This window comes from Condylura cristata, unplaced genomic scaffold (assembly GCF_000260355.1).
Source record: "Condylura cristata isolate star-nosed mole 26May11 unplaced genomic scaffold, ConCri1.0 scaffold00026, whole genome shotgun sequence".
Taxonomy (NCBI): Eukaryota; Metazoa; Chordata; class Mammalia; order Eulipotyphla; family Talpidae; genus Condylura; species Condylura cristata.
The window spans coordinates 29,805,194-29,826,072 of NW_004567127.1; the positions used below are offsets into that span (position 1 = coordinate 29,805,194).

General features: G+C 42.2%; 1 protein-coding gene across 2 annotated transcripts in view; it reads left to right on the forward strand.

Annotated features, from left to right (window-relative positions):
- Positions 1-20,879, forward strand: part of EBF1 (early B-cell factor 1) — a 380,177-nt gene that overhangs the window by 333,462 nt on the left and 25,836 nt on the right. For both annotated transcript variants that reach the window (XM_004689826.2, XM_012730074.1), the window contains exon 11: positions 14,739-14,827. In XM_004689826.2, the coding sequence (XP_004689883.1) occupies positions 14,739-14,827 (89 nt within the window). The remainder of the gene's footprint in view (positions 1-14,738; positions 14,828-20,879) is intronic.

Here is a 20,879-nt window from a genome sequence, read left to right on the forward strand (position 1 = left end):
ATTCCATATAATTTTCAAGTCACTCAATTAAGGAAAACTTGGGAGGTGAGGCTGGACAAGCAGGAAGTGACAATGGAGACACCAGTGTCATCACTCATCTTTTGGTGACTTCACCACTATACACCTTGCAGAAAAGCTTTTGGGGGCTGAAGCAGGGATCCCTGAGGAAATTTAGGTCTTATGGGGGGTCAAGTCGTTGTAGAGCGAATGTGGCTATCCATTTCGATTTTCAAGTCCAACTGGTGAGTCTGTTTCTTTTAGGTTGCCCTAAGGGGAAAGGCAGCCTTATCGTCCCATCAGCCCAGTCTCCCACAGGGTTGTCCAGGTGAGGGCAAGCAGTTGGGAGCATGCTGGAGACAGGCTAAGTTTGAGCCTCAGTTCTGTTATTGCTCTGTTATTGCTGTCAACCTCCAAGTTTTCCTTTCTCCTGTCAAAGTGATGATGCTCACAGTATAGACCTCGTAGGGCAGCTAGGAGTTCACAGTACCGAATAGAGTTCTGAGCACAGCCTCTGGCATGTTCTGGCAGTGCAGCAGTTTCTATCGCTACAACCCCTAGCGGGTTTTATTACAGGCATTTAGGTAAAATCAGAACATGTTGTTTTAATCGCAGGGGCTTCTGCAAGGCAGACTTAGAGATTGGCACGAGCTAAGAAAAAGGCAGACACTTCATAGACAGGCCCTGTGGTCCTTCCAGGGTCTCGGGAGCCTATGCCATCTTCTTTGTGGTCAGTGCTCCTCTTATAAAATGGCAGGAATACTGGCTTTTAGGGGGCCAGCAGTAGCAGCAGATGGATCTTGAAGGGAAGATATGGATATCTGTGAGGGATATGGATATCTATTCCACAGGTATAATTCACATGTTTTCATTACCTACCTATTCTCCATTCCCAGTCAAACGCCTCTATCTTCACATCTGTGAAATAGAAACATCCCTCTTTGGATGCTGAAGAAATAATAAATTGTCAAAAGTAAAGATCCCTTTGTTGCTTCTCAACATGTCATCATTTTTTTCATTTTAAGTCAGGCTTTCAGGGGGACTGATGTAGCGGACCTGGGGTAAGCTGGGCACCATCAATTGAGCTTGTTAACTAGCTATGGGATTTTGCACGGATCTCTTAGGGTCTCTAGGCTTGCTGTGTTTACTGTAAAAGGGATGATCTTGGCATCAGTAAAGTTCTGAGATTGACTGAGTGGGTGTGCTGTTAGGCCTGGACAGAAGGCCTCGGGGTCAAGTTGCTAATTCAAGAGTTGGAATGGAAACTTAGTAGAATGAATTCTCACCTGAACATGATTTTGGTAGCTTTTGCACAAGGCAATCCTGTATGTTCCTGTTGGGCCTTTCAGGATCACAGTACCTGTTATCCCCAATGTAATGATAAAAATTCCATTTAGGAATAGGTCAGCAGTTTATCAAGCCTGGTCTTTTCCCCTGCACATATGATTTGTCCCCCTGGAAGTCCTGGCCATGCTCTCTAACACATGTGACCTCAGAAAAATGAACAGCATGTAGGGACCAAGATAGATATTTTCATTTCCTCTAAATTCATAGTCACCAGGAGGAACAGATTATTATAGAGAGAGAGAATATGGAAGGAATGTGGCTTCTTTTCCCTTCGTTCTACTTATTAATCATTTTAAGTTCTCCATCCATTTTGAGGAGTTCGGTTTGGAGAACTGCAGTCTCTGTTTCCCCTTGAAAGAAGAGGAGGGCCTTGGGAACAGCACAAAACTGCTGTTTTCCTGAAGCGGAAACGGTGTTTCTGGAGGCTGACAAGGCTGGCAAGGGTCTGCGCTCTTGGACAAAATAGTTGTTAGAAGGTTTTTGAGTGGCCATGGACTACTTTGAGAGATGCCTCTGAGCTCAATGACTTAGTAGTTTTGAGGTCAGTCTTCCACTCTTCCCCCTCCCCCCAGAGAGCCAACTTGCACTGCAGAAAACTTGAACTTAACTCCAACCAAACTTCTATCCACAAGAGTACATGTGTTCTTGTGTTTCCAAGTTGCTGCCATTGAAAAATTAGCCTCAGAAGTCATTTGACAAGCAAAAATTAGCCCTCTGTTGCTCCTCAGTGATGAATGCTACCCTTCAACATCATCCCACCATAAAGTCTATTCATAATGTACAAGCCTCGGGAGACCCTTTGTTATGTTTAGAAGTGTTCAACAGAGATAATAACTAAACATTCCCAAACCTTAGAAATAACTAGAGCAGCATCGCTGAGAAGTTGATCATGATACCCTTTAATATGGACTGTTGCACCATCCGAAATGCTTGTGGCATAAGTGTGGCTCTCTGCACTCTACAGCCACCTGCCACAGTGTTTCCTGTGGAGCAGGGAAGCCTCTCATGCATTTGGGATGGGAAGTCAGAGATCACAATTTGCTTCTTCTCTTTATATTGGTGGACAGACAGGGCATTTGCTCCCAAATCAGCAGCAGTAGGCAGTGTTTCCATGATCTGATTGCCACACATACTCCCAACTTTTCCTCCACATTAAGACAAGTTACATGAACATGGTGATTGCGCTCTGGTAAGATCCCCTCTCTTTGGGGTCTATTTTCAAATGGGAGTCAATGTCTTTGGGTCATTAGTTTAGTGAGTGGTCCGTTCTTGCAGCTCTTGAGCACTGACATCGGCATCACTGGGATACATTCATTAAAGTGTTTTAATGAATGTGAGACTGAGTAAAGATAGGCTACACAAACAGTCCTCTGTACACCTGGTGGAGGTGGGTGGGATCAGCCTTTTTCTAGCTGAAGGTCAGAACCAGTGTCAAATTTACAGCAAACCCACTTATGATGCCTGCTGCTCTCTTTGGTTTTTATCGTCACAGTAGGTTTAACCTGACCAAGAAGTAATTACACCGTTATTTTTTATGTGGTGCTTTATTACTTGCTTTTCAAAATTGGTTTTCAGCATCTCATGAGCTAATAGCAACAAATGTGTGATTGTAATGCTCACTCCACCAGGAGACTTGGGGTTATTACGGAAGTGGCTACATACCCATTGCCCACACAATAACTGTTAATCCAAAACAAGTGAATTGCTTAACTAAACATCTATTGATTGCAAGCCATCGGGGACTAATATTAAGACCACCAACATCCAAAAGGAGAATATTAAATTCTCGTTACATATATGAATGCATTGTGTCAATATTTTGTGGCAAGGAGACCCGTTCTTCCATGGCTCCTAAGTCCAAATTGAGGGTGGATTTGGGAGCAGCAGAACCTCTGGAGGGGGCTGTAACTTGCTTGCACCACCTGGTTCCATCTTCTTAAAAGATAGATGTCAGATTGGGAGCAGGACAAATCAGGAGTCATGGTAAACCCCTTCACCTTACCCTCTTACTATTTTAACAGGAACTGAAGAAATCTGCCATCATAGCTTTGGTCTAAGGGGACCTGGAGTCCTGTGATTTCTGTTAGGACTTTGTTGGCTCCAGTTTGACACTGAGTGTCCTATATGCTCCCTTATCCTTGTGAGTGTGGTTTAGACCATTTGTCTTCTAAGTTGTTGCTTGCCACCTGTGCTAATGACCTTGGAATGGCCTACCTGGAAGGAATCTCCTTATACCTCACCTGGTTGATATAGTATAGCCAGCCATACTAGTTGGTGTGGGTAACCCCTGTCATTTGATTTCAGTGACATATTTTCTCTGTATTCTTTCTACTTTTTATGACCTCACTTTGTCTTTAGGTGTCCTGATCTTTAACTATTCTTTCACTGCTGATGTTCCCCCTAGCCCTGTCTCTCCCTGGTCCTCTCTTTTCACACTAGTAGATTCAGCTGTTACCTGTGCCTTTGTATTACTCATCATATTAACTCCATCCTAGATCTTTTTTCTTGAGTTTTGGTTCTTTAACTCTCTACTAAAATCTTTTCTGTGCCTGACCTGTTGGCACTGCATTTCAGCATGTCTGAAATTAAACTAATCTACAGATAGTTTCCTTCTTGTATTCTTTTCTTGTTAAGTGGCCACTCTATCCAGCCAGTCAGAGAATTTAGAAATGTCAGTTTTCTAGTCTTTCTAATCCCTAATATGGAGTATGCTTCTGAAGTCATGTAAATTATATTCTAAAATAGGTCTGCAGTCTTCCTGTTCTTCATGACCACCTCACCATCAGTTGATCTTTCATTTACCATTTGCATTACTGCAAAAGTACTGACTTTGAGATCCATCTTTTATTTGACTGTTATGGTTATAGCTCTGGAATACAGATCTGATTGTTTCATTCCTGGGAGGTGGAAAACCTTAGTGAACACCTTGCAGGCAAAGTTCTTAGCAAGACCCTCAAGGGCATTGCTGTTACTCATCAGCACCCTGCTCCCAACATAAAGCTATGCTCTCCCCACACAGGAATACCCAGCCTGTGTCTACATACCTTATCCTTTATCTCCATGCCTTGGCTCATGGTTCTTTTGCTTGGAATACTTTTCCAGCCTTTTCAATTGGAAAATCTATTTATATTTGCAAATTCAACTCAAATATGACCCCAATGGTGAATATTTTCCTGACTCTACTACAGAGAATTATCTTCTGTGCAATGCACTCTTTAGTGCACTATGAGAATTTTTTTTTTAATCTTACTGAGACTCTGCATACAGGCAGAGTACTTCTCACTGGATGGTGCAGAGTACAGTTTTAGGGGGATAAGAAAGTGGGCTCACAGCATTGTATACAGAAAGCACCCAGTTTCTTGAATTAACTAAGCCATTTAAAATATTCCCAGTCTGGGAAGGAATTCCATCTTAGGTGTCTTCTACCTATTTTTGTTCCTGTCTGCTTACAGAATTGATAGTATTGTAAAACAGTTGAACCTGGTTTCTGGATAATAGCTGGGACTCAGAGCTGGTATTCTCCAAGCTGTAATTTCAAATTAGTGAGAGTGGGGGAAGGCAGGCAGAAGCCCAGGGTGGGCGAAAAGTAGTCATTGAACCCTTGCATAATGCCTGCCACATGGCTCAGAATTCTGTGTGTATGTCTTCTTGTCCCTCTAGACTCTGGAGTGGAAAATATGTAAATATGTCCAATTGATTCCATGTTCCCCTATTTCTAGCACATGGCATATATTCTATTAATAGTAATAACAACTGTTTCATTGAGTATTTATTATGTGTGAAGCACTGTACAGATAGTGGCTTATCCAAATTCCAGTTACAGATAAGGTGGAATTTCTAAAAGGAACATAGCTAGTCAGTGACGTAGCCTGAGTGCACATCTAGCTGTGTCTTACTCCAAAGGGAAGAAGCATGTGTGGTTAGAAAAATGGAAGTTAAATGAAGTCTGGAGTAGGCGGCAAAGGTTTCCACGAGAGATGAGATATTAACAGTCTATTCTGGGGCCTCTTGCTTGTCCTAACATAGCTGCTTCTGCAATAAGTTTTCAAGAGCAGAACTTGGAGGCACTGACTAGGTTTGAATCTCTGTCCACTCATTCATAACACTCCATATTGGGGTAAAATATTTGACTCCTCCAAACCTCAGTTTCTTTCACTGTTTAAAGGGAATTATGATCATACTTCCTTGTCAGGGCTAGGTAGGAGAAGGTGTGTAAAGAAGTTGGCACATAGTCAGAGCCTTTAGAAAGTGTTAGTTGCTGCTGCCATTAAGATTGTTACAATTGGAAGACAAGACACACATGAGAGACTGCAATGGATCCTGTAACATCTTAACACTGGATTAATGCCATGCCATTTGTTTGAGATTACACAAGCTACTAGCACAACATTAGACCTTCTTGAATTCCCTCCAGTGATACTGAGCTTTGAGAAGCTGAGTTTTCAGCAGTTACCATGTTCTAAAGGAAGTGGCTGGCAAAAAGCAATGTGGAATAGAAGGAAAGTTGGCAGTGTCCAATCTTAGCCAAGTTTCGAGAAGTTGTGTGGCCCTCAAGAAGTAAGCTTCCCATTAGGACATTTTTGTGATTATTTTAGATGAAATATTACATATTTTTCTTTTAATTGCTTTTTCAGATAGCTGCTGATTTACTGTGGTATACATATTAAAGACCCAAGTCGTGAATCAGTGGAATGATGGGCTTTCAGAGTCTCTGTGAAGACATCACCAAGGTCTCTACATAGTCCTTTGGAGAGAGATTGAAGAACTCTGGTGTAGACAGGCGAGAAAATAGAACTGGCATGTGTGTTAAGGCTCATAGGACAGGGATGCAAACTCTTGTTGAGGTGGGAGCTTTTCTGGCTGAGTCCAAGGCTCACAATCGACCAGCAGCAATAAGAATCATAAGCACTGGGGAGGGCTGACTTCACTCTTTCTGCCAAGGTACTCCAAAGGTCAGATGTAAGTCTGATGAGAACTGGGCTTCTCTGCAAGGTCACTGGGGTCCACCCTTGTTAGCGGTTCTCTTTGACTCCATTAAGCCATTACCAAGTAACCATTAATCTTCTGCTATTTCCCACTTAGAAGTACTTTTGGTCTTATTAGTGAAATTAATGGATTATTTGGAGTTACTTTTATTAGGATTTTCCCCCTCCCAATCTTAGATTTAGTATATTCCGTTATTCTATTACTATTATAGTTACAGTTATTAGCAGTGCTGCTGCAACGTCATTCTCCAATATTCTGGCAGCCTCTAGTTAAGAGGAAATGACTGTGCGAACAGAGCAGTGGGAGTGGTTTTCGCATTGTCTTATAAAACCAGGACAGAAACAGTCATGTGGAGGACCAGAGCCCAGGATTCAGTCTGGGGAACGCGAGCTTGGGACAAGGGCGTCTTTGCTTAGGGACCTGCTGCAGTGCTGTTCCCTGCTGCGCACCCCAGATGCTGGTAGCTTGTTCTAGGAGAGTAATAAGTATTGTTGTTCAGCATTGTGCTGTCGAGATTCAGCTCCACTGTGTCTGACAGTATTTATCTAAAATACTTTCCTTGGTGCGTGTTCAAGTTCCAGTAAACCGTGTCTTATTGTGCGACCTTTTCATTTTCCAGTGAAAAGGGATCAGCTCGTCAGATAAAAGCTACAAGCCGGAGTACAGGAAAAATGCGTGCTCAGAAAATCCAAGCATGATTGAAAACAAGATGTGTTAAATCAATGCGGTTTATCGCCTGCCTATTCCCGGCAATTGCTGTTCTAAAGCTTATTCTGAACACACACAGGATGATAAAAGTACCGTGTCAAGCCCTTGCTGGGGTGGGGACGCAGTGAAACATGTTTATCAGACAGCCCGGGTGATTTTACCCCCTTGATAATAGTTATTGTCAAAACTCTTTGGGAAGAAATCTGAAGAACAATTATAGGAGGAATATTACTCTTATTATATCAGAAGCTATGCCAGGAAGGGAGAGATTTAGGGATTTATCCTGAAACGTTAAGAAAGACTGAATGTGTTGGTCTTCGGTACTTAAAACACCATCATCCGTTACACAGCAAAAATCATCCTTTTTCAGATGAGGAGAGAAACCTCATTTGAAGCCTAATCACAAATGGCTTTTTTAAAAATCCAAAATGAAAAATTGAAAGTTTAAAAAAAAAAAAAAAAGCATGAACATCCTCAAACTTCTGTTTGCTTGAGGGATTTAATTTTAGTTTTAAATGCACATCAAATTTGGAAATTTAAATTAAGGCTTCTGGAAGGCCAGGCTGTTCAGAGCACATCACATGAAGTAACAGGGACAGTATGTCTCGCTGACTTCCTTACAATTAGAAAGCTGTACAGTTCTCCCTAATTACTGTACATTCACCTACTTCCCATCCCAGACTGTCAACCTCCAGGCAGAAAGAGGGTCTGTTTATGAAGAAATGCTCCACTTCTGTTGGCAACTTACCACCAAGGATCTTCTAGAAAATGCTAACTGGTGGTGCTGAAAAAGCCAATTTCATGTAGCTCAGGAATGTTTTGTGGCTCTTTTTCCTCAAAGACCAATCAAGCTTTGAGAGCTCAACTCAGGCCTCGGAGGAGAATGTGGTGAGAGACTAAACAGTGTCTCAGTCTTTTGTGGGGCAAGTTTAAAACACCAGGGCCTCCCCTCCAGGTTTGTGTTTGTTGACCTATGAGCTTTTTAAGTAAAGATGAGGTTGCCTGTAAATTTAGGAGTCTGGACAAAAGGCTTCCTCCTTTTCCTGCATTTCTGTTCTGTGGATATGTAGTTAAAAAAAAAAAAAAAGGCAGTTTCATTGATGTAGCACCACTCAGCAATAGGCTGCAATTGAGCTTCTGCAAGATTTAAATAAAACAGTAAACCTGCAACCGTAAGTAAAGCCCAGCAATTTTTTTTTTCCAAATGAGGCTTCTGTTCTAATTTATACAGCTAGTTCTTCCTGTGCCTCAGTTTCTCACTTTCAAAACTAGAGCAGTAATTTTTGATATTTAGGTCAAGGGTATATTGAAGGAAATCAATGAGGTAATGGCTAAAGCACTTTGACACCAGTGGGAAAGGGTCTTACCTGACCTCAGGCAGTGTTTAAAATGATACTTCTGTGAGTCACCACGTGAGCGTTAACATCTATTATACAGCTTCAGGGGTCTTTATAACTTTTAAGAATCTGCATCCTGTACTCAGTTATTCTCTAAAATTAATTTTCTTTTGTAGATGCTTTAGAAATAACTTGTTAAAATGCACATTGGTAGACCTTTGAGGACTCAGGAAGTAGATGTACTGAAAGACTTGAAATGAGTGTATTCTTTCATCCTCCTGAGTGGCAGTCGTGATGGGATGGGCTTTGCTTAAGTCAGTGTGCATTTTTTAAGGAAAGAACCATATCGTCATTATGAGATTTGTTACGTGAATTATGGCTGTCCATATAATGCAATATGCTACCACATTACAAAGAATGAAGTGGATACAAATATATTTATCTAAAAGCATATGTAGTAATTAAGTAGTGATTATCTGTGACCCAGGCTATTATGGGAATTTTTCTCCCTTTTTGTTTCTTTTATACAATAAGAATGTAGTGCTTTTAGAATTAGAAAATCCATTCTGGCTATTTCAATTTTGCAAAACAAAAGTCACTCACTCTTGTTCTTTCCTCCTCCTCCTGATTGCCTTGGCCTCTGGATGAGGTATTATGTCCAGACCTGTGCCAGCTGTGGGTGTTCCAAGCAACACTCCCAGCTCTTTGCCTCTGTCTCCAAGAGCCCCATGTTTCACCCTCCCAGGTTCTGATCTGCCTTCCAGCTCCCTTTCTCTGAAACTCCAGCCTTTGCCTGTTCCCCGAGTCCCTCTGTAAAGGCCCGAGTCACCCTGGCCAGTTCATATCTGGGATTGTGCTGTGCATAGACAGTGGTTATTACTTCCCGCTCTTGGTTTTTGAACCTCAAAGATGTTGCCACACATCTACAGGTTGGAAGATGACAAATCAGAAGTCAAGGCATGCTGAAAGCATGGAAGTTTTCCTTTGGCTCCTATGTTGGTAAACTCTGCCCATATTGGCTTCATCTAGTGCCCTTCTGGGCTGGGCAGAGCCTTCTGCAGGCCTAAGAGCCTCCTCTTGAGCATTCCTGAGCCTCACTGGCTCCTGAGGTGGGCACCAGGTTATGGATGCATTTCATCCTGAAGGCAGGTGCTCTGCTCAATGAGATTTGGCTTTAGGCTCCTAGGAATGTCTCCCTGGCAAGGATGGGGTGATCCAGAGCACTGATCATGCAATACCCATGCAGGCAGGTGATGAAATCAGCCAATAGCTGGAAATGCAACATATTTTCTTCATTAGGCATATTTCTGGCACTTGTTTTGGTTTCTAGTTGATTTTTTTCAGCATACATGCATGTGTATGTGTCTATCTCTATATGGATATATATGCATGTATGTATGTATTGACTTGAAAGTCTTAAAGATAGGTCTGTGAAGATACCTTGCTGTTTTATTGTTTACTTCTGGTTGTTAATTCAGTGACTGAGAGGGGAAAATGGGGCCATTATGAAACAAAAAGGCTCTGCCTCACACATATGTAATAACTCTCCTGCCCAGAATGATCTGCCTTGAAGGGAAATGCTCTGCTGTTAGTCCTTTAGTTCAAATATAGAGCAGTCACCAGGGAAGCCTGGAGACCCAGGTGCTGGTTTTATCATTGCCGCGGCTATGAGGTTTTATTTATTACTTGGCATAGAGTCTAGATATTTGTTTGGACATTAAATGGCAATAGAATATAAATATTACCTTCCTAATATCTGCATTTCTTTTTATTTCCAGTCAAAATGACATCATGTCACACCACCATTAAAAAAAGGAAATTAAAACCCCAGAAATCTGTTAAAGCGCTGCAGTGAGTGACTGAGCTATAAAAGCTGGGACTGTGCACACTAGTGCTGGAACAGAACCCGCAGCGCTTTCCCCGATGTTGGGGAGCAGACTTCTCTAGCCCCTCATTGTTCCCAGCAATACATCTTCCAGAAGTCAGGGAGGGTGGAGGAATGGTTTCTCTAAAAGCAAACCGGAGAATGCGTCCATCTTGACTATATTTGAATTCACAAAAAATTCCCTTTTGAGAGGTTTTTTTTTTTTTTGACTTGATAGGTCTGTGAAGTAGATTTGGAAGAAAAAAAGACTAAAGTCATGAAAAGGCTACAGTCGGTACATGTTTGGGATTTACTCATGAGCAGATTTCTGAATGGATTTACTAGTCATGTATAAATCCAGTAGCGTGATTTTAAGTTATTTTTTGTGCTGCATGAACGTGGCCACTGTAAACAACTATAGCTTTATCTGGGCCAAGCTGTTCTGTTCTTGGCCCAGACCTCTGCGGAAGCCCACAGAAGGGTGCAGCGTAAGAAATGACAGGTTTCTTTTAGGGGAGTCTGACAGTGCTTGGTGGGGATGCAACCCAAAGTCATCTAGGAGTGGCTCCCCACAGCAGGTCAGATGAAGAGGTTTGACTTTTTTTAGACCATCAAACTTTCTGGAAAGTCCTTTCAGGCAGCTGAACTGCACCCCTCCCCCAACCATGCTTCCATCCTGGGTCACCTCCAGGGCCCTTCACTAGGGTCAGATCACAACCAGCTGGGAGTGGACGCTCTGAAATCTTCTGCCAGTGGGGTCTCAGGTGCAGAAGCATCTGTATACGGGGCTGGGAAAGTGGCCTTGTTCCTCTGGTGTGTGTGCAGATCACCCGCTGCGTGGGTTCAGCAGCTGTGCATCTACCTCTGAGAGTTGGCTGACCTGGGAGGACACTGCATTCCCATGTTTGTGTCTTCCCAAGAGTCTACTCACATCCTACATCTCTACCCGGTACAGTGTGGCCCCAGAGAAGGCTTTGTCAGAGAGGGCATGCCAGGGAGGCAAAGGAATGGCTCCCGGGGAGGAGCCTGGTTATGGAAGTCTGAGCTGTGTTCCAGGTCTGCAAAGTAATTTGCCTGTCTTTATGTGGTTGGAATATTCATGCCTTCCAGAAACTTTCAAGGGTTGATGATGTTATGATTCCAAACAGTTAATTCCTACAAGTGCTGTTTGAGCACATGACAGGTGCTAAAAATGATTATTGCAGTAATGGATAATTTATTGTCTTGTGGAATTTTTTAAATGCCCACATTGGCCCCATTTCATCCTGGTGATTTGAAAATGGAGACTTTTCTTAGTTGGGATTATGGCTTTTTCTAAACCTCAGTGCCCCTCTCCGTTGTTAGCATGTGTAGTGGGTGTGGCATGACGCCCTCTCCAGCGGTGTGGACTAGGTATGAGGGAATAGGGCCATAGACGCTGTCTCATCCTTCCTCTCTGTTTGCAGTTTACAACTTCATCTAATTTTCTTTTTTCAACCTAAGTTGCTCATGCTTCTTTATTTGTGGTTAATTATGACCAATTAATTTTTTTTCCCTTTCTACTAGATTCTCGGAATTGTACCAAGTTTTAGGGGAAAAAATTGATTAGTCCCATTTCTCCTGGTGCCCCCGAGCCCCGTGCTTGAGTACAATGAGGTCACTTTGTTGAAAGATTAACTTTATATTAGATTCTTGCAGAGTCGATGTATGTCCCTAAGGTACGAATACCCCCACTGATGAAATAAATATACCATTCTTTATGATTCCTCCCCACTCCCTTCTCTGTTGATTTTCAGAGAGTTTATGAATAGTCACATATTTATACAACTGGCTAAAAGTATACTACTTATTTTTCTTATGGTCTGTAATAACCTATGTGAGCTTATTAAAGGGTCTACAGACCCCTTTTAAGGCCTGCTTTCTTATGTCATTACTTTATACGAGCAGGTCAAATTCCATCTTGCAACAATCTTACTGTTAACCATTTTCTCTGATTATAAAACTAATACGTTCATTCTGGAAAATGCAGGGAATGCACAATGCAAGAAAAAGGGAGAAAAAGTCCTTTAAGATCTACTTCTTATTAGAAACTTGTATCTCACAGTGGTTATAGTTTTTGTTAAAAAGAAAACCATATTGTACCTATGCTTGGTAATATATTTATCAGTTGATGTTTTCCCCCATAGGCTCGCTTTTACAGACTGTATGATACTCCACGGGTATGCCATCATGCAACTCTCTTCCTCCCTAAGATACTTGAAAAACCTGAAAACAGATTTAAGTAACAATCTTCATCATGTGGTCACTCCCATGCAGTCATGGCTTAGTTAGTCTCTTTGTACTGACTAGAGAAAATATCAGTCATCTTTGAATTTCAGACAACAAGCTTTGTCGTGGGTGTCTTCATTAGCTTAGTGTACAGCACTGGGCAATTCCCTTGTCGTGTTCCACACTTACTCTGTGGGTTGGTGACTATATTTACAGATAACATACAGGCATGGAAAATAAAATCTTTTGACTTACTATCTGAACTTACCTCTCTAGACTATATCTCCATAAATAAGATGCTTATTTGAGTTTATTGTAGCTAATTAAAAAGCTCTTCATGGCAGCAGAGTGATTTCTCAGCTTTTTCACTGTTAGTTCCATATGATACTTGAATCTGTTCTTTTAACTGTGGATATTAAATGTTTTTCATTCTGCGAATTGTCTGTAAAAACAGAAATACATCTGACAGTCATTCAGTTAACAACAGCTTTCTTGACATGGATGGAATTAATTTATTATGCAAACAACTGAAGGGGTGGGTCAACAATTCCAGCTTTACTGGAGGCATAGACTGAAAAATAAAACCAGGAATTAAAATTTTCAAGACCCTGAAATATGTCCTCAGATATTAAAATGATGCATTTCATTGTCTAAAATTATTTTTATGGTTAAACATCTTTGTTGGCAATTAGTATTGGGGGGGTGGCTGTGATCTATAGTTGAAACCTCAGCATTTATTACTGTTCTTCTCATGCATTTTACAAGTAACAGCTTCCCTGCATAAAGAGATCCCTTGCTTTTTCTCTGCAAGCCTAATTTGAAAAAAGATTTCTTCTCAAGGGTTTCGAAAGTAATTCATAAAATGGAGGAATAATAAATATTGTGCCTTAACTCATATACTAGTACAGATAGATTTGGTACACCTGGGTGTAATTTTAGTTAATTTCCACCAGAGACAGGTTGAAAGTTTACTGTTTGGAAGGGGGGCTGGGGAGAGATGGTTAAATCTATTTGCAAAAATGATTACATTATCTTAAATGAAAATGCTATTCTATTAGCAACTTCAATAAGCATTGCATTTGGGAAAAAATCTTTTTAATAAAAAGTTACTGAAAGTTCGCTTCAACTTAAAATACACAAGTGAAGAAAAAAGTACTTACTCTGATTTATACGTCTTTTGGAGGTGTAATTATTGGCTTTTTACTCACCTATGTAAAACAATGTACTTTTGTAAATGGATTTCTGGCCATTTATGCAGGCCCCCCCCCTTTTTTTTTCTTACATAAAAAGTAAGCACTGTCAATCAAGGAATTTTAAGGTTTATTTCCTCTTTAGAAATGATTGATAGCCTTTTAGATTTACAAGTTGACAAGTTAAAGGGTTCTATTGGTATAATTATGTACTAAATTCACAGTCTTTCAATTTAAATGTCCTTTTAAAACCACAAGATTATCATACCTGTATTTTGAAAAGTGGGCCAGTCAGTTTGGGTTGGTATACAAATTGCTTCCATTAGCCTTGGGACCTATTTGAATTTAATACAGTTTTTTAAAGTTAGTACTAGTATGAATCTTACTTTTAAAATTTTAAAATTTAGGTTAATGGAAATGCATTTTAAGTAAAGCATGCGGCAACTTGTTTTCTAATGTATATCTAAATGTCAGAACTACAAAGACTGTCTTTTTATTCAGTAAGGGGAGAAAAGATGTGGTTCAATACTTTGGTTACACTAAAGAAGAAAAAACCCTCCTACCTACCCATTAGAGGATCTGGAAGTGGGGGTGAGGGAGCTCATCTCTTCCTAGTCAGGTGACACAGACTGAAAGAAGCCCATATCCTGGGGAGGAATGTTGAAAATGATGGACCAGAGAGTCCACCTGATAATCATTTTTAATTTGAGGGTTCTTTAAAGAGGAGTAGACAATATGGCCACCACCAGGCCCACTGTCTCCAAACATTACTGCAGGCTGGCTAATCTTTTAGTCTTTTTAAGAATTATGAGTGGAGATCCAGCTGCTTGAAGCTCTTGCTTCATCGCACTGGTGTTGATGATTGAGTAGGAGTTGTTGGACACAGAGCATGATAAATAGCAAAAATGGCTGGTGGTATGTTCAGCACAATGGCCCATTAATGTCATGAAAGGATCTAGTTTAAAATAACCAATTAAACTTTGGAATTCCCAGTTATTTCCATAGCATCACTGTGGCAAATCATGTTGTAGTTCCTGAAATTGTGTGACTTCTTCATTGCAGCTCTCAATGAACCTACCATTGATTATGGTTTCCAGAGGTTACAGAAGGTCATTCCCCGGCACCCAGGCGATCCTGAGCGTTTGCCAAAGGTAAGGATATGTCTTTATATTGTTAATTCTGGAGACTTAAGCTAGGGTGACATGCAGAGAACTCTTCCACTGATTCAGAGAAGTAGCTCTGTGGACGGGACCAAAAAGTGTTCCTTACTTGTATTAACACGTAAGTGCCAGGTAATATACCATTACTTTGATGTATATGATGTCATTTCTTCCTCTCACCAACTCCCTTGGGCTGGTACTGTGATCACCTCTACTTCAGGGCAGAAAATATTCAAGGAAAGAGGTTAAATCATTTACCCAAGGTCACTAGCATGTACATTGCTAAACTGATTCATGCCTACCATAATTTGACTCAAACCTAAATTTACTACTGCATAGCTGTTTCTGAAGAGGAGAAGAGAGAGAAGACTGCTTTTCTACCAACCTGTGCATCTGTTATTGGCCCCGGTGCAGCTGGAAACCAAAAGACACATTGCAATTGCAGGAACCACATTTGTTTGGTGCCTGTTGTCCCATGTCTGGACCCAGGCATCTGGGAACCTGTGTGAATAGATCATCACATACAACTAATTAGAACAGAAGATAGTAAGCTCATATTCTAAGAGGATTCAGAAGAGAGCCAGCCAAATCCTCAAGAAATTCAAAATGCAGTTGACCTGTCACTCAGTTTAGTCAGTAACAGCAAAATGAAATTTCATTTCCTATACAAGTGAAAATTAATATAAATCAAATGAGCAGATCAGAGACCTCTCCTTGTCCTAGAAGACCTAGAGATGTGTCATTCCTAGATCTATTTCTCCTTATAAAGACACTTAGAATAATGAACTTGGCTTTCTTACCTCTTCAGCTGCTCTCTGGGGCATCAGTAAGGCAGCAAATCCTACCTGTGTGCCTGTTGCCTGTCAGAGTGGGTGTCCAGGAAGTACCTCACCACTGACGCTCAGGCCTGAGGGGTGTTGGATGAGGGAGCAGAGTGTTACCTGGTTGTGGTGAGCACTGTGGGTCTCCTTTCACAGCATCAATTTGCCGGGAGAATTTTCCTTGAGGGAATCACTACAGGGTAGTTATTGATCATTTTGTTGATAATTTTTTTGGACAATGTTATAAATATTATGTGACCACATCATGGTAGGTGCCAAAGAAAATGTATAGTCCAGTTTTTCTTGTGTACTTGCTCTTGAAAACTTTTTGGTGCTATAACATCTTCAAAAAGGTTTCCCTTTAGGGACTTTTGGCATGTGATGTTTCTAGAGTCTGCCAAAGGGACTGAAGACTAGATCTCCTAGGGTGGAAGTTGGAGTGAAGACTTTCTAACTGAGCAATCCAAGTCCAAATTCTTCTGTGCTTCAGTTTCTTTCTCTGCCAATGGAGGTGGTTCTATTTCCTCTTTTTTTTCCTTCAGGTTGTTATTTTAATCACCTATTTCAACTGAAGAGAGCTAGGATTATTGATCAGTTGAGTGCAGGGGTCCCTGGCTTATGACACCCCTCCCTGCCAATCTCCATAGGACAGAAAGGCTGGTGTTGAACAGTTGAGTTATGGTCCTTCTCTTGTACCTCAGTTTCTTTATAAAATGGGATAGTTGTCTTGCTGAGTTCATAGAGATAAGGGTGGGATCCCGTGAACACAGTATCTACTAGGTCTGGTAATCTAGTGGCCGAGGTCTAAAGAAGCCAGAAATTACTGTACTTATTCATAATGCAGGAAGAGAAATAGGAATATGGGTTAGAGTTTTGTGTAATTACTTTTAACATGAGTCCTAGGATCACGTGTCACATTCAGAAAAGCTAAACAAGTATCACAGGTGTGTCACTTCATCCCCTGGGGCCTGGTGGTGAAACTGCCACCTCCCTTTCCTGGGTTGGTTACAAATAACCAAGGACACGATGGATTTGTGTCTCAGACACAATCCACAGTTTGCATGCAGGCACTTGACCGAGCAAGGCCTTTACCAAGGTCACCCCAGGAAGCTGTGTGTGTGATTCCATCAGCATGGTTGTCCTCTTGGCTTCTAATGTTACGGTGGAGCTGGAGTTCAAGAGCAGGATCAGGAGTGGCGGTGGAGCCAGCCTGGGTATCCCTGTGGACCGGGCAGATTTATACTCCTGCTGTCCATTGTTAGGGGGACCAGAATGGGCTCCGCCTTTCTTAGAATCATGGTCACTGTTTGTCAAACAGGAGTGTTTCCGCGAGCCCTGGACCACACACCTTGAGAAACAAACTCTGCTTTATTAAACCCATGTGTTTGTGACTAGACAAAGCTGGATTCATACAGCCACCCACATATTCTGTCAAATGAAACTGCTCCAAAGACCCGGCAGGCCGCTCTCCATAATAACATGCCTTTGTGTACAGGCTTGTGCTCATTTCAGAGACCTTGGACATGCTTTGTTTTATGGGAGCTGCTCCTGCAAGAGATGCAGGGTGGTGATAGTCTCTCCCATTCACCAAGTGAGAACATGGAGCAAGAGGGGTCTCTTCTCTGTAAATGAATTGCTCCCTGAAGGTCACCGTTAGTGATAGTCACCATACACATGGACTTGCAACTCTGTGATTAAGCCAGCCCCCATGTTTGTGGTTTTCTTCCTTGTGTGCACAGGAGTGGGCCTGTGAGGCAAAGGCTTTTCAATTTCAGTGTCTGCTCTGTCTCCTACAGACATGCTGTCCTCTCTGGTTCTGGCAGGAAGGAAGGAATCTGTGACTGAATTGGGGATGAAGGTTGGCTTTTCTTGTCAGGGCAAGGGAACTGTGGTCCACCCACGACTCCGATGCTGAAATAACGCATGGTGCAATGTGGGAGCATTGAGCAAGGGCCGCACTGCATTGAAGGCCAGAGGTGTCTCCCTCCCCTTTCACTTTGCAGTTGTCTTGCTGACAATCCATGAGCTTCAGGAAAAGGCTGTGAGGGCAGATCCCGAGCGTGGCCAGTAGCAAATCTCCTTTTCTTCATGACCACTGTGGCCAGGGTCTTTGATAGACACAGAGATTGAGAGAGAGGTAGTCTTTGGAAGCCAGGGGCAGTGATTCCCCTTCAAAAAGCAGCTGACCCTCTGTGGGCACGGGCCCCTTAATGATGGGGACGTGTTTTAAGGAATGTGTGGTTAGGAGGTGGGATCATAGAGAAAAGTCACAGAATGTAATTTGCACTCCAGGGGTTCAGAGCCTGAAAACCACAGGCTGTTGGGACCACCCTGGTCTCTGAGGCCTGTCTTTTTGACTGAGACGAGACAACGTGGACAACAAAGGTCTCGGTGGATAGCCAGACTTCAGTAAATGGGGGCTTCTGATTCCTGCTAGCTGGACAGCATCCAATTCATGGAATACTCAGTCCCAAGGTTTGCTGTGACTATGGGAAAGGAAGATTCGAATGCAAGTCCTCTGTAAGCACTACTTTGAAGTCCCACTTTTCACGGGGTGTGGAAAGCCATGGAATTATGTCCCGAGGTGACTGGCCTTTCTCCACTGCCCCAGGCCTTCACCTCATACCCCTCCTCTTTAGACTGTCATTTCCCCACTGAGGGGGTTGGCGCAGGGACCTCCAGAGGGCAAACTTTCTTTCTCCCCCCCAAGACCTGATCCCTCTTTTGAAGAAAATAAGGCAGTTTGAGACAAGTAACAAAGGCAGGCATTTGTGTATTTTGCTTTATGGAGCTGAAAATATCTGGTAAATTGATCCAGTGGGAGTAATAAATACACATTACTTTATCTTGTTCTTCATGTCCTATACCCCTGAGCCTTGATAGAACACCACCACTTAATAGACTTAAAAAAGAGTAATTACACTCATTGGTTGTGTGATTTTTCAGCCCTCCCAGCCCTGCCTGACCTTCTAATTTAGCACACCGTGTCTAACTAATGCATTTATATTCATCTTTTATGAAGCATGTATGCTTCAGCGTTGACTTCTGAGCCTTTCTCAAGCTGTCCTTGCAGGTTCCCAATCTGGTTAGGAGCGAGCCATGGCCGTGCGTCCCCATGCACCCAGGTAACACAGGTACAGGGCTCATGGCGTTTTCTTTATGAAATGTAATAAAAAGTATTTATTACATTTTTACTTTAAAGCTTTTATACATTCTAGCATTATTTACAGCTAAACATGTAGGCAAAAGATGCAAGTGTTTTTAAAATGATTACTGTTAATGTTTCTACTTGTCAGAAGTGCTTAAATTTTCCTGCACTTTGTCTAAAAACTTAGTACTGTTGCCTTTTAAGAACAACACATTTAAAAGATCTTGCAAGTCAGATTTGCAAACACTGCTGACAGTTTGTGATGAATGATATTGCAAAATTTGCGCGATGTTTGTCATTGCACACAGCCGACATATTAAAGCAGGGATTAAGAAATGCCAAACCCCTGTGGAAAACAACCATCTCCGACCCAAACCAAAACAAGCCTCAGCCAAACCTTGAGCCCAGAAAGCACACACCCCAGGATCTCACTCTTTTCTGGGTGTTCTCTCCCAACTTCCCACTCAGCTGGTGGAACCCAATTGTTCTCGGTGCATTTTCTCTCACCAGATGGTCTCCTCATTACCATACACTAAGAGTCCATATGGGAAACTTGTGAAATGAACTGTATTCATTTTAACTGCCAGATGAGCAGCCTTTTGCTTTGCAAGCTTAGCTTAAGTCATCTGCTGTCTTTGTGTTGTTATGGCAACACGGCACCAATAAAAAATTCTAATCTACTGTAAGTGATCACAGTATTTTAAGTGCTTGCCTATAACTGCCCTCAAAGGGGAAGAGGGAGGAGGGGCTTCCATTTGTCCAAGGAGCAAAGGGTTGTTCTTCATGCCAGCAGGTGTCACTAAAGAAACTGGAGAGATGGAGGGAGGTGGAGGGCAGACTCCGTGGACAGAGCCACAGAACAGTGACTGTCAGAAATCAGAGCTGCCCCAGTGGACGGGCTCCCGTGCTGGCCCATCCCAGTAAAATGCATGATCCTACCTTACAGGCTGCAGGTCCTCGAAGTGGCTTTTCCTTGTTGGCATGTCGGGAAAAAAACTCAGCCTCCATGAAGCTGCCCTCCCTACATAGGAATTAGTCACTTCCAACACCAGGCTAATTAAGAGGACCTTCAAGTAATGGAAGTAGGCAGCAACATCCTTAAATATAAATCATTTCACCTCCGCGGGCCACATGATATGTTGCATCTCTGCCGCTCTATCTGTATTGAAAGTGAGTGTTTATAGTCTCAGTTCATCAGTTCACATTAGCCTCATGCTGAATATTTAAACACAGAACAATTTGAACACACCATGAAGGAAGACAGTGACGGCACTTCCATTTGGAGCAGCAAGGGCTCCATCTAATAATAATTTAGTAAATCAGCCATTTAGTGGCTTGCTTGTGCCAGATATTATTCAGCTCAACTGTACATGGGATTGAAATTCAGACTCCAGTCTCAGGCACTGTTTCTGCTCAGTGGTGAGGCAAGACCCAAAAACACCCTCCGTAAAGGGCATTCATGTTTTGTGATTTATCATAAATTCAGAGCTGGGGCAAAATAGAGCTGCCTGTATGCCATGTATTCTAATTATGCTTTTATTATTTTAGTCTTTATGCAGAGACTATCAATAACTCAAAAACCTGCCGTTGCACCCGTGGAGATACAAATAAGAAAACTTTGCATAACCACATGGCCTGTTAGCCAAAGGGACTGGCTCAGGACATTAGCAAAGGGTAAAGAAAATGCTGCATCTTTCCCTTCCACGGGGCCATGCTGACCACTCACCCCCACCTTGTTTATGTACTTTTTTCTTTTGAGGAAATCACTGATGTCAGGCTCAGACTCCAAAGTAACCCTGACTGAATGAAAATGCAAAGTTTTCATCTCTCAGAAAGAGCACCTTTGAGGTTTGCTGCTGTATTCAGTTGTCCCAAACACAAACTAAAGAATGGCAGGCACGTCCCTCTTTCTCCTGGAATCTGCCAGAAAATACATCGGCCAATCCCACTTCTCTGTTTCAACAGGGCTCAGTTTAGGGGCGTGGTATCTTCTAGGGCATGTACGTTATCAGACACTTTCCCCCAAGACTGTGCACCCCTGAAATTGTGGCAGGAGTTCTGGGTGTGTGCTCAT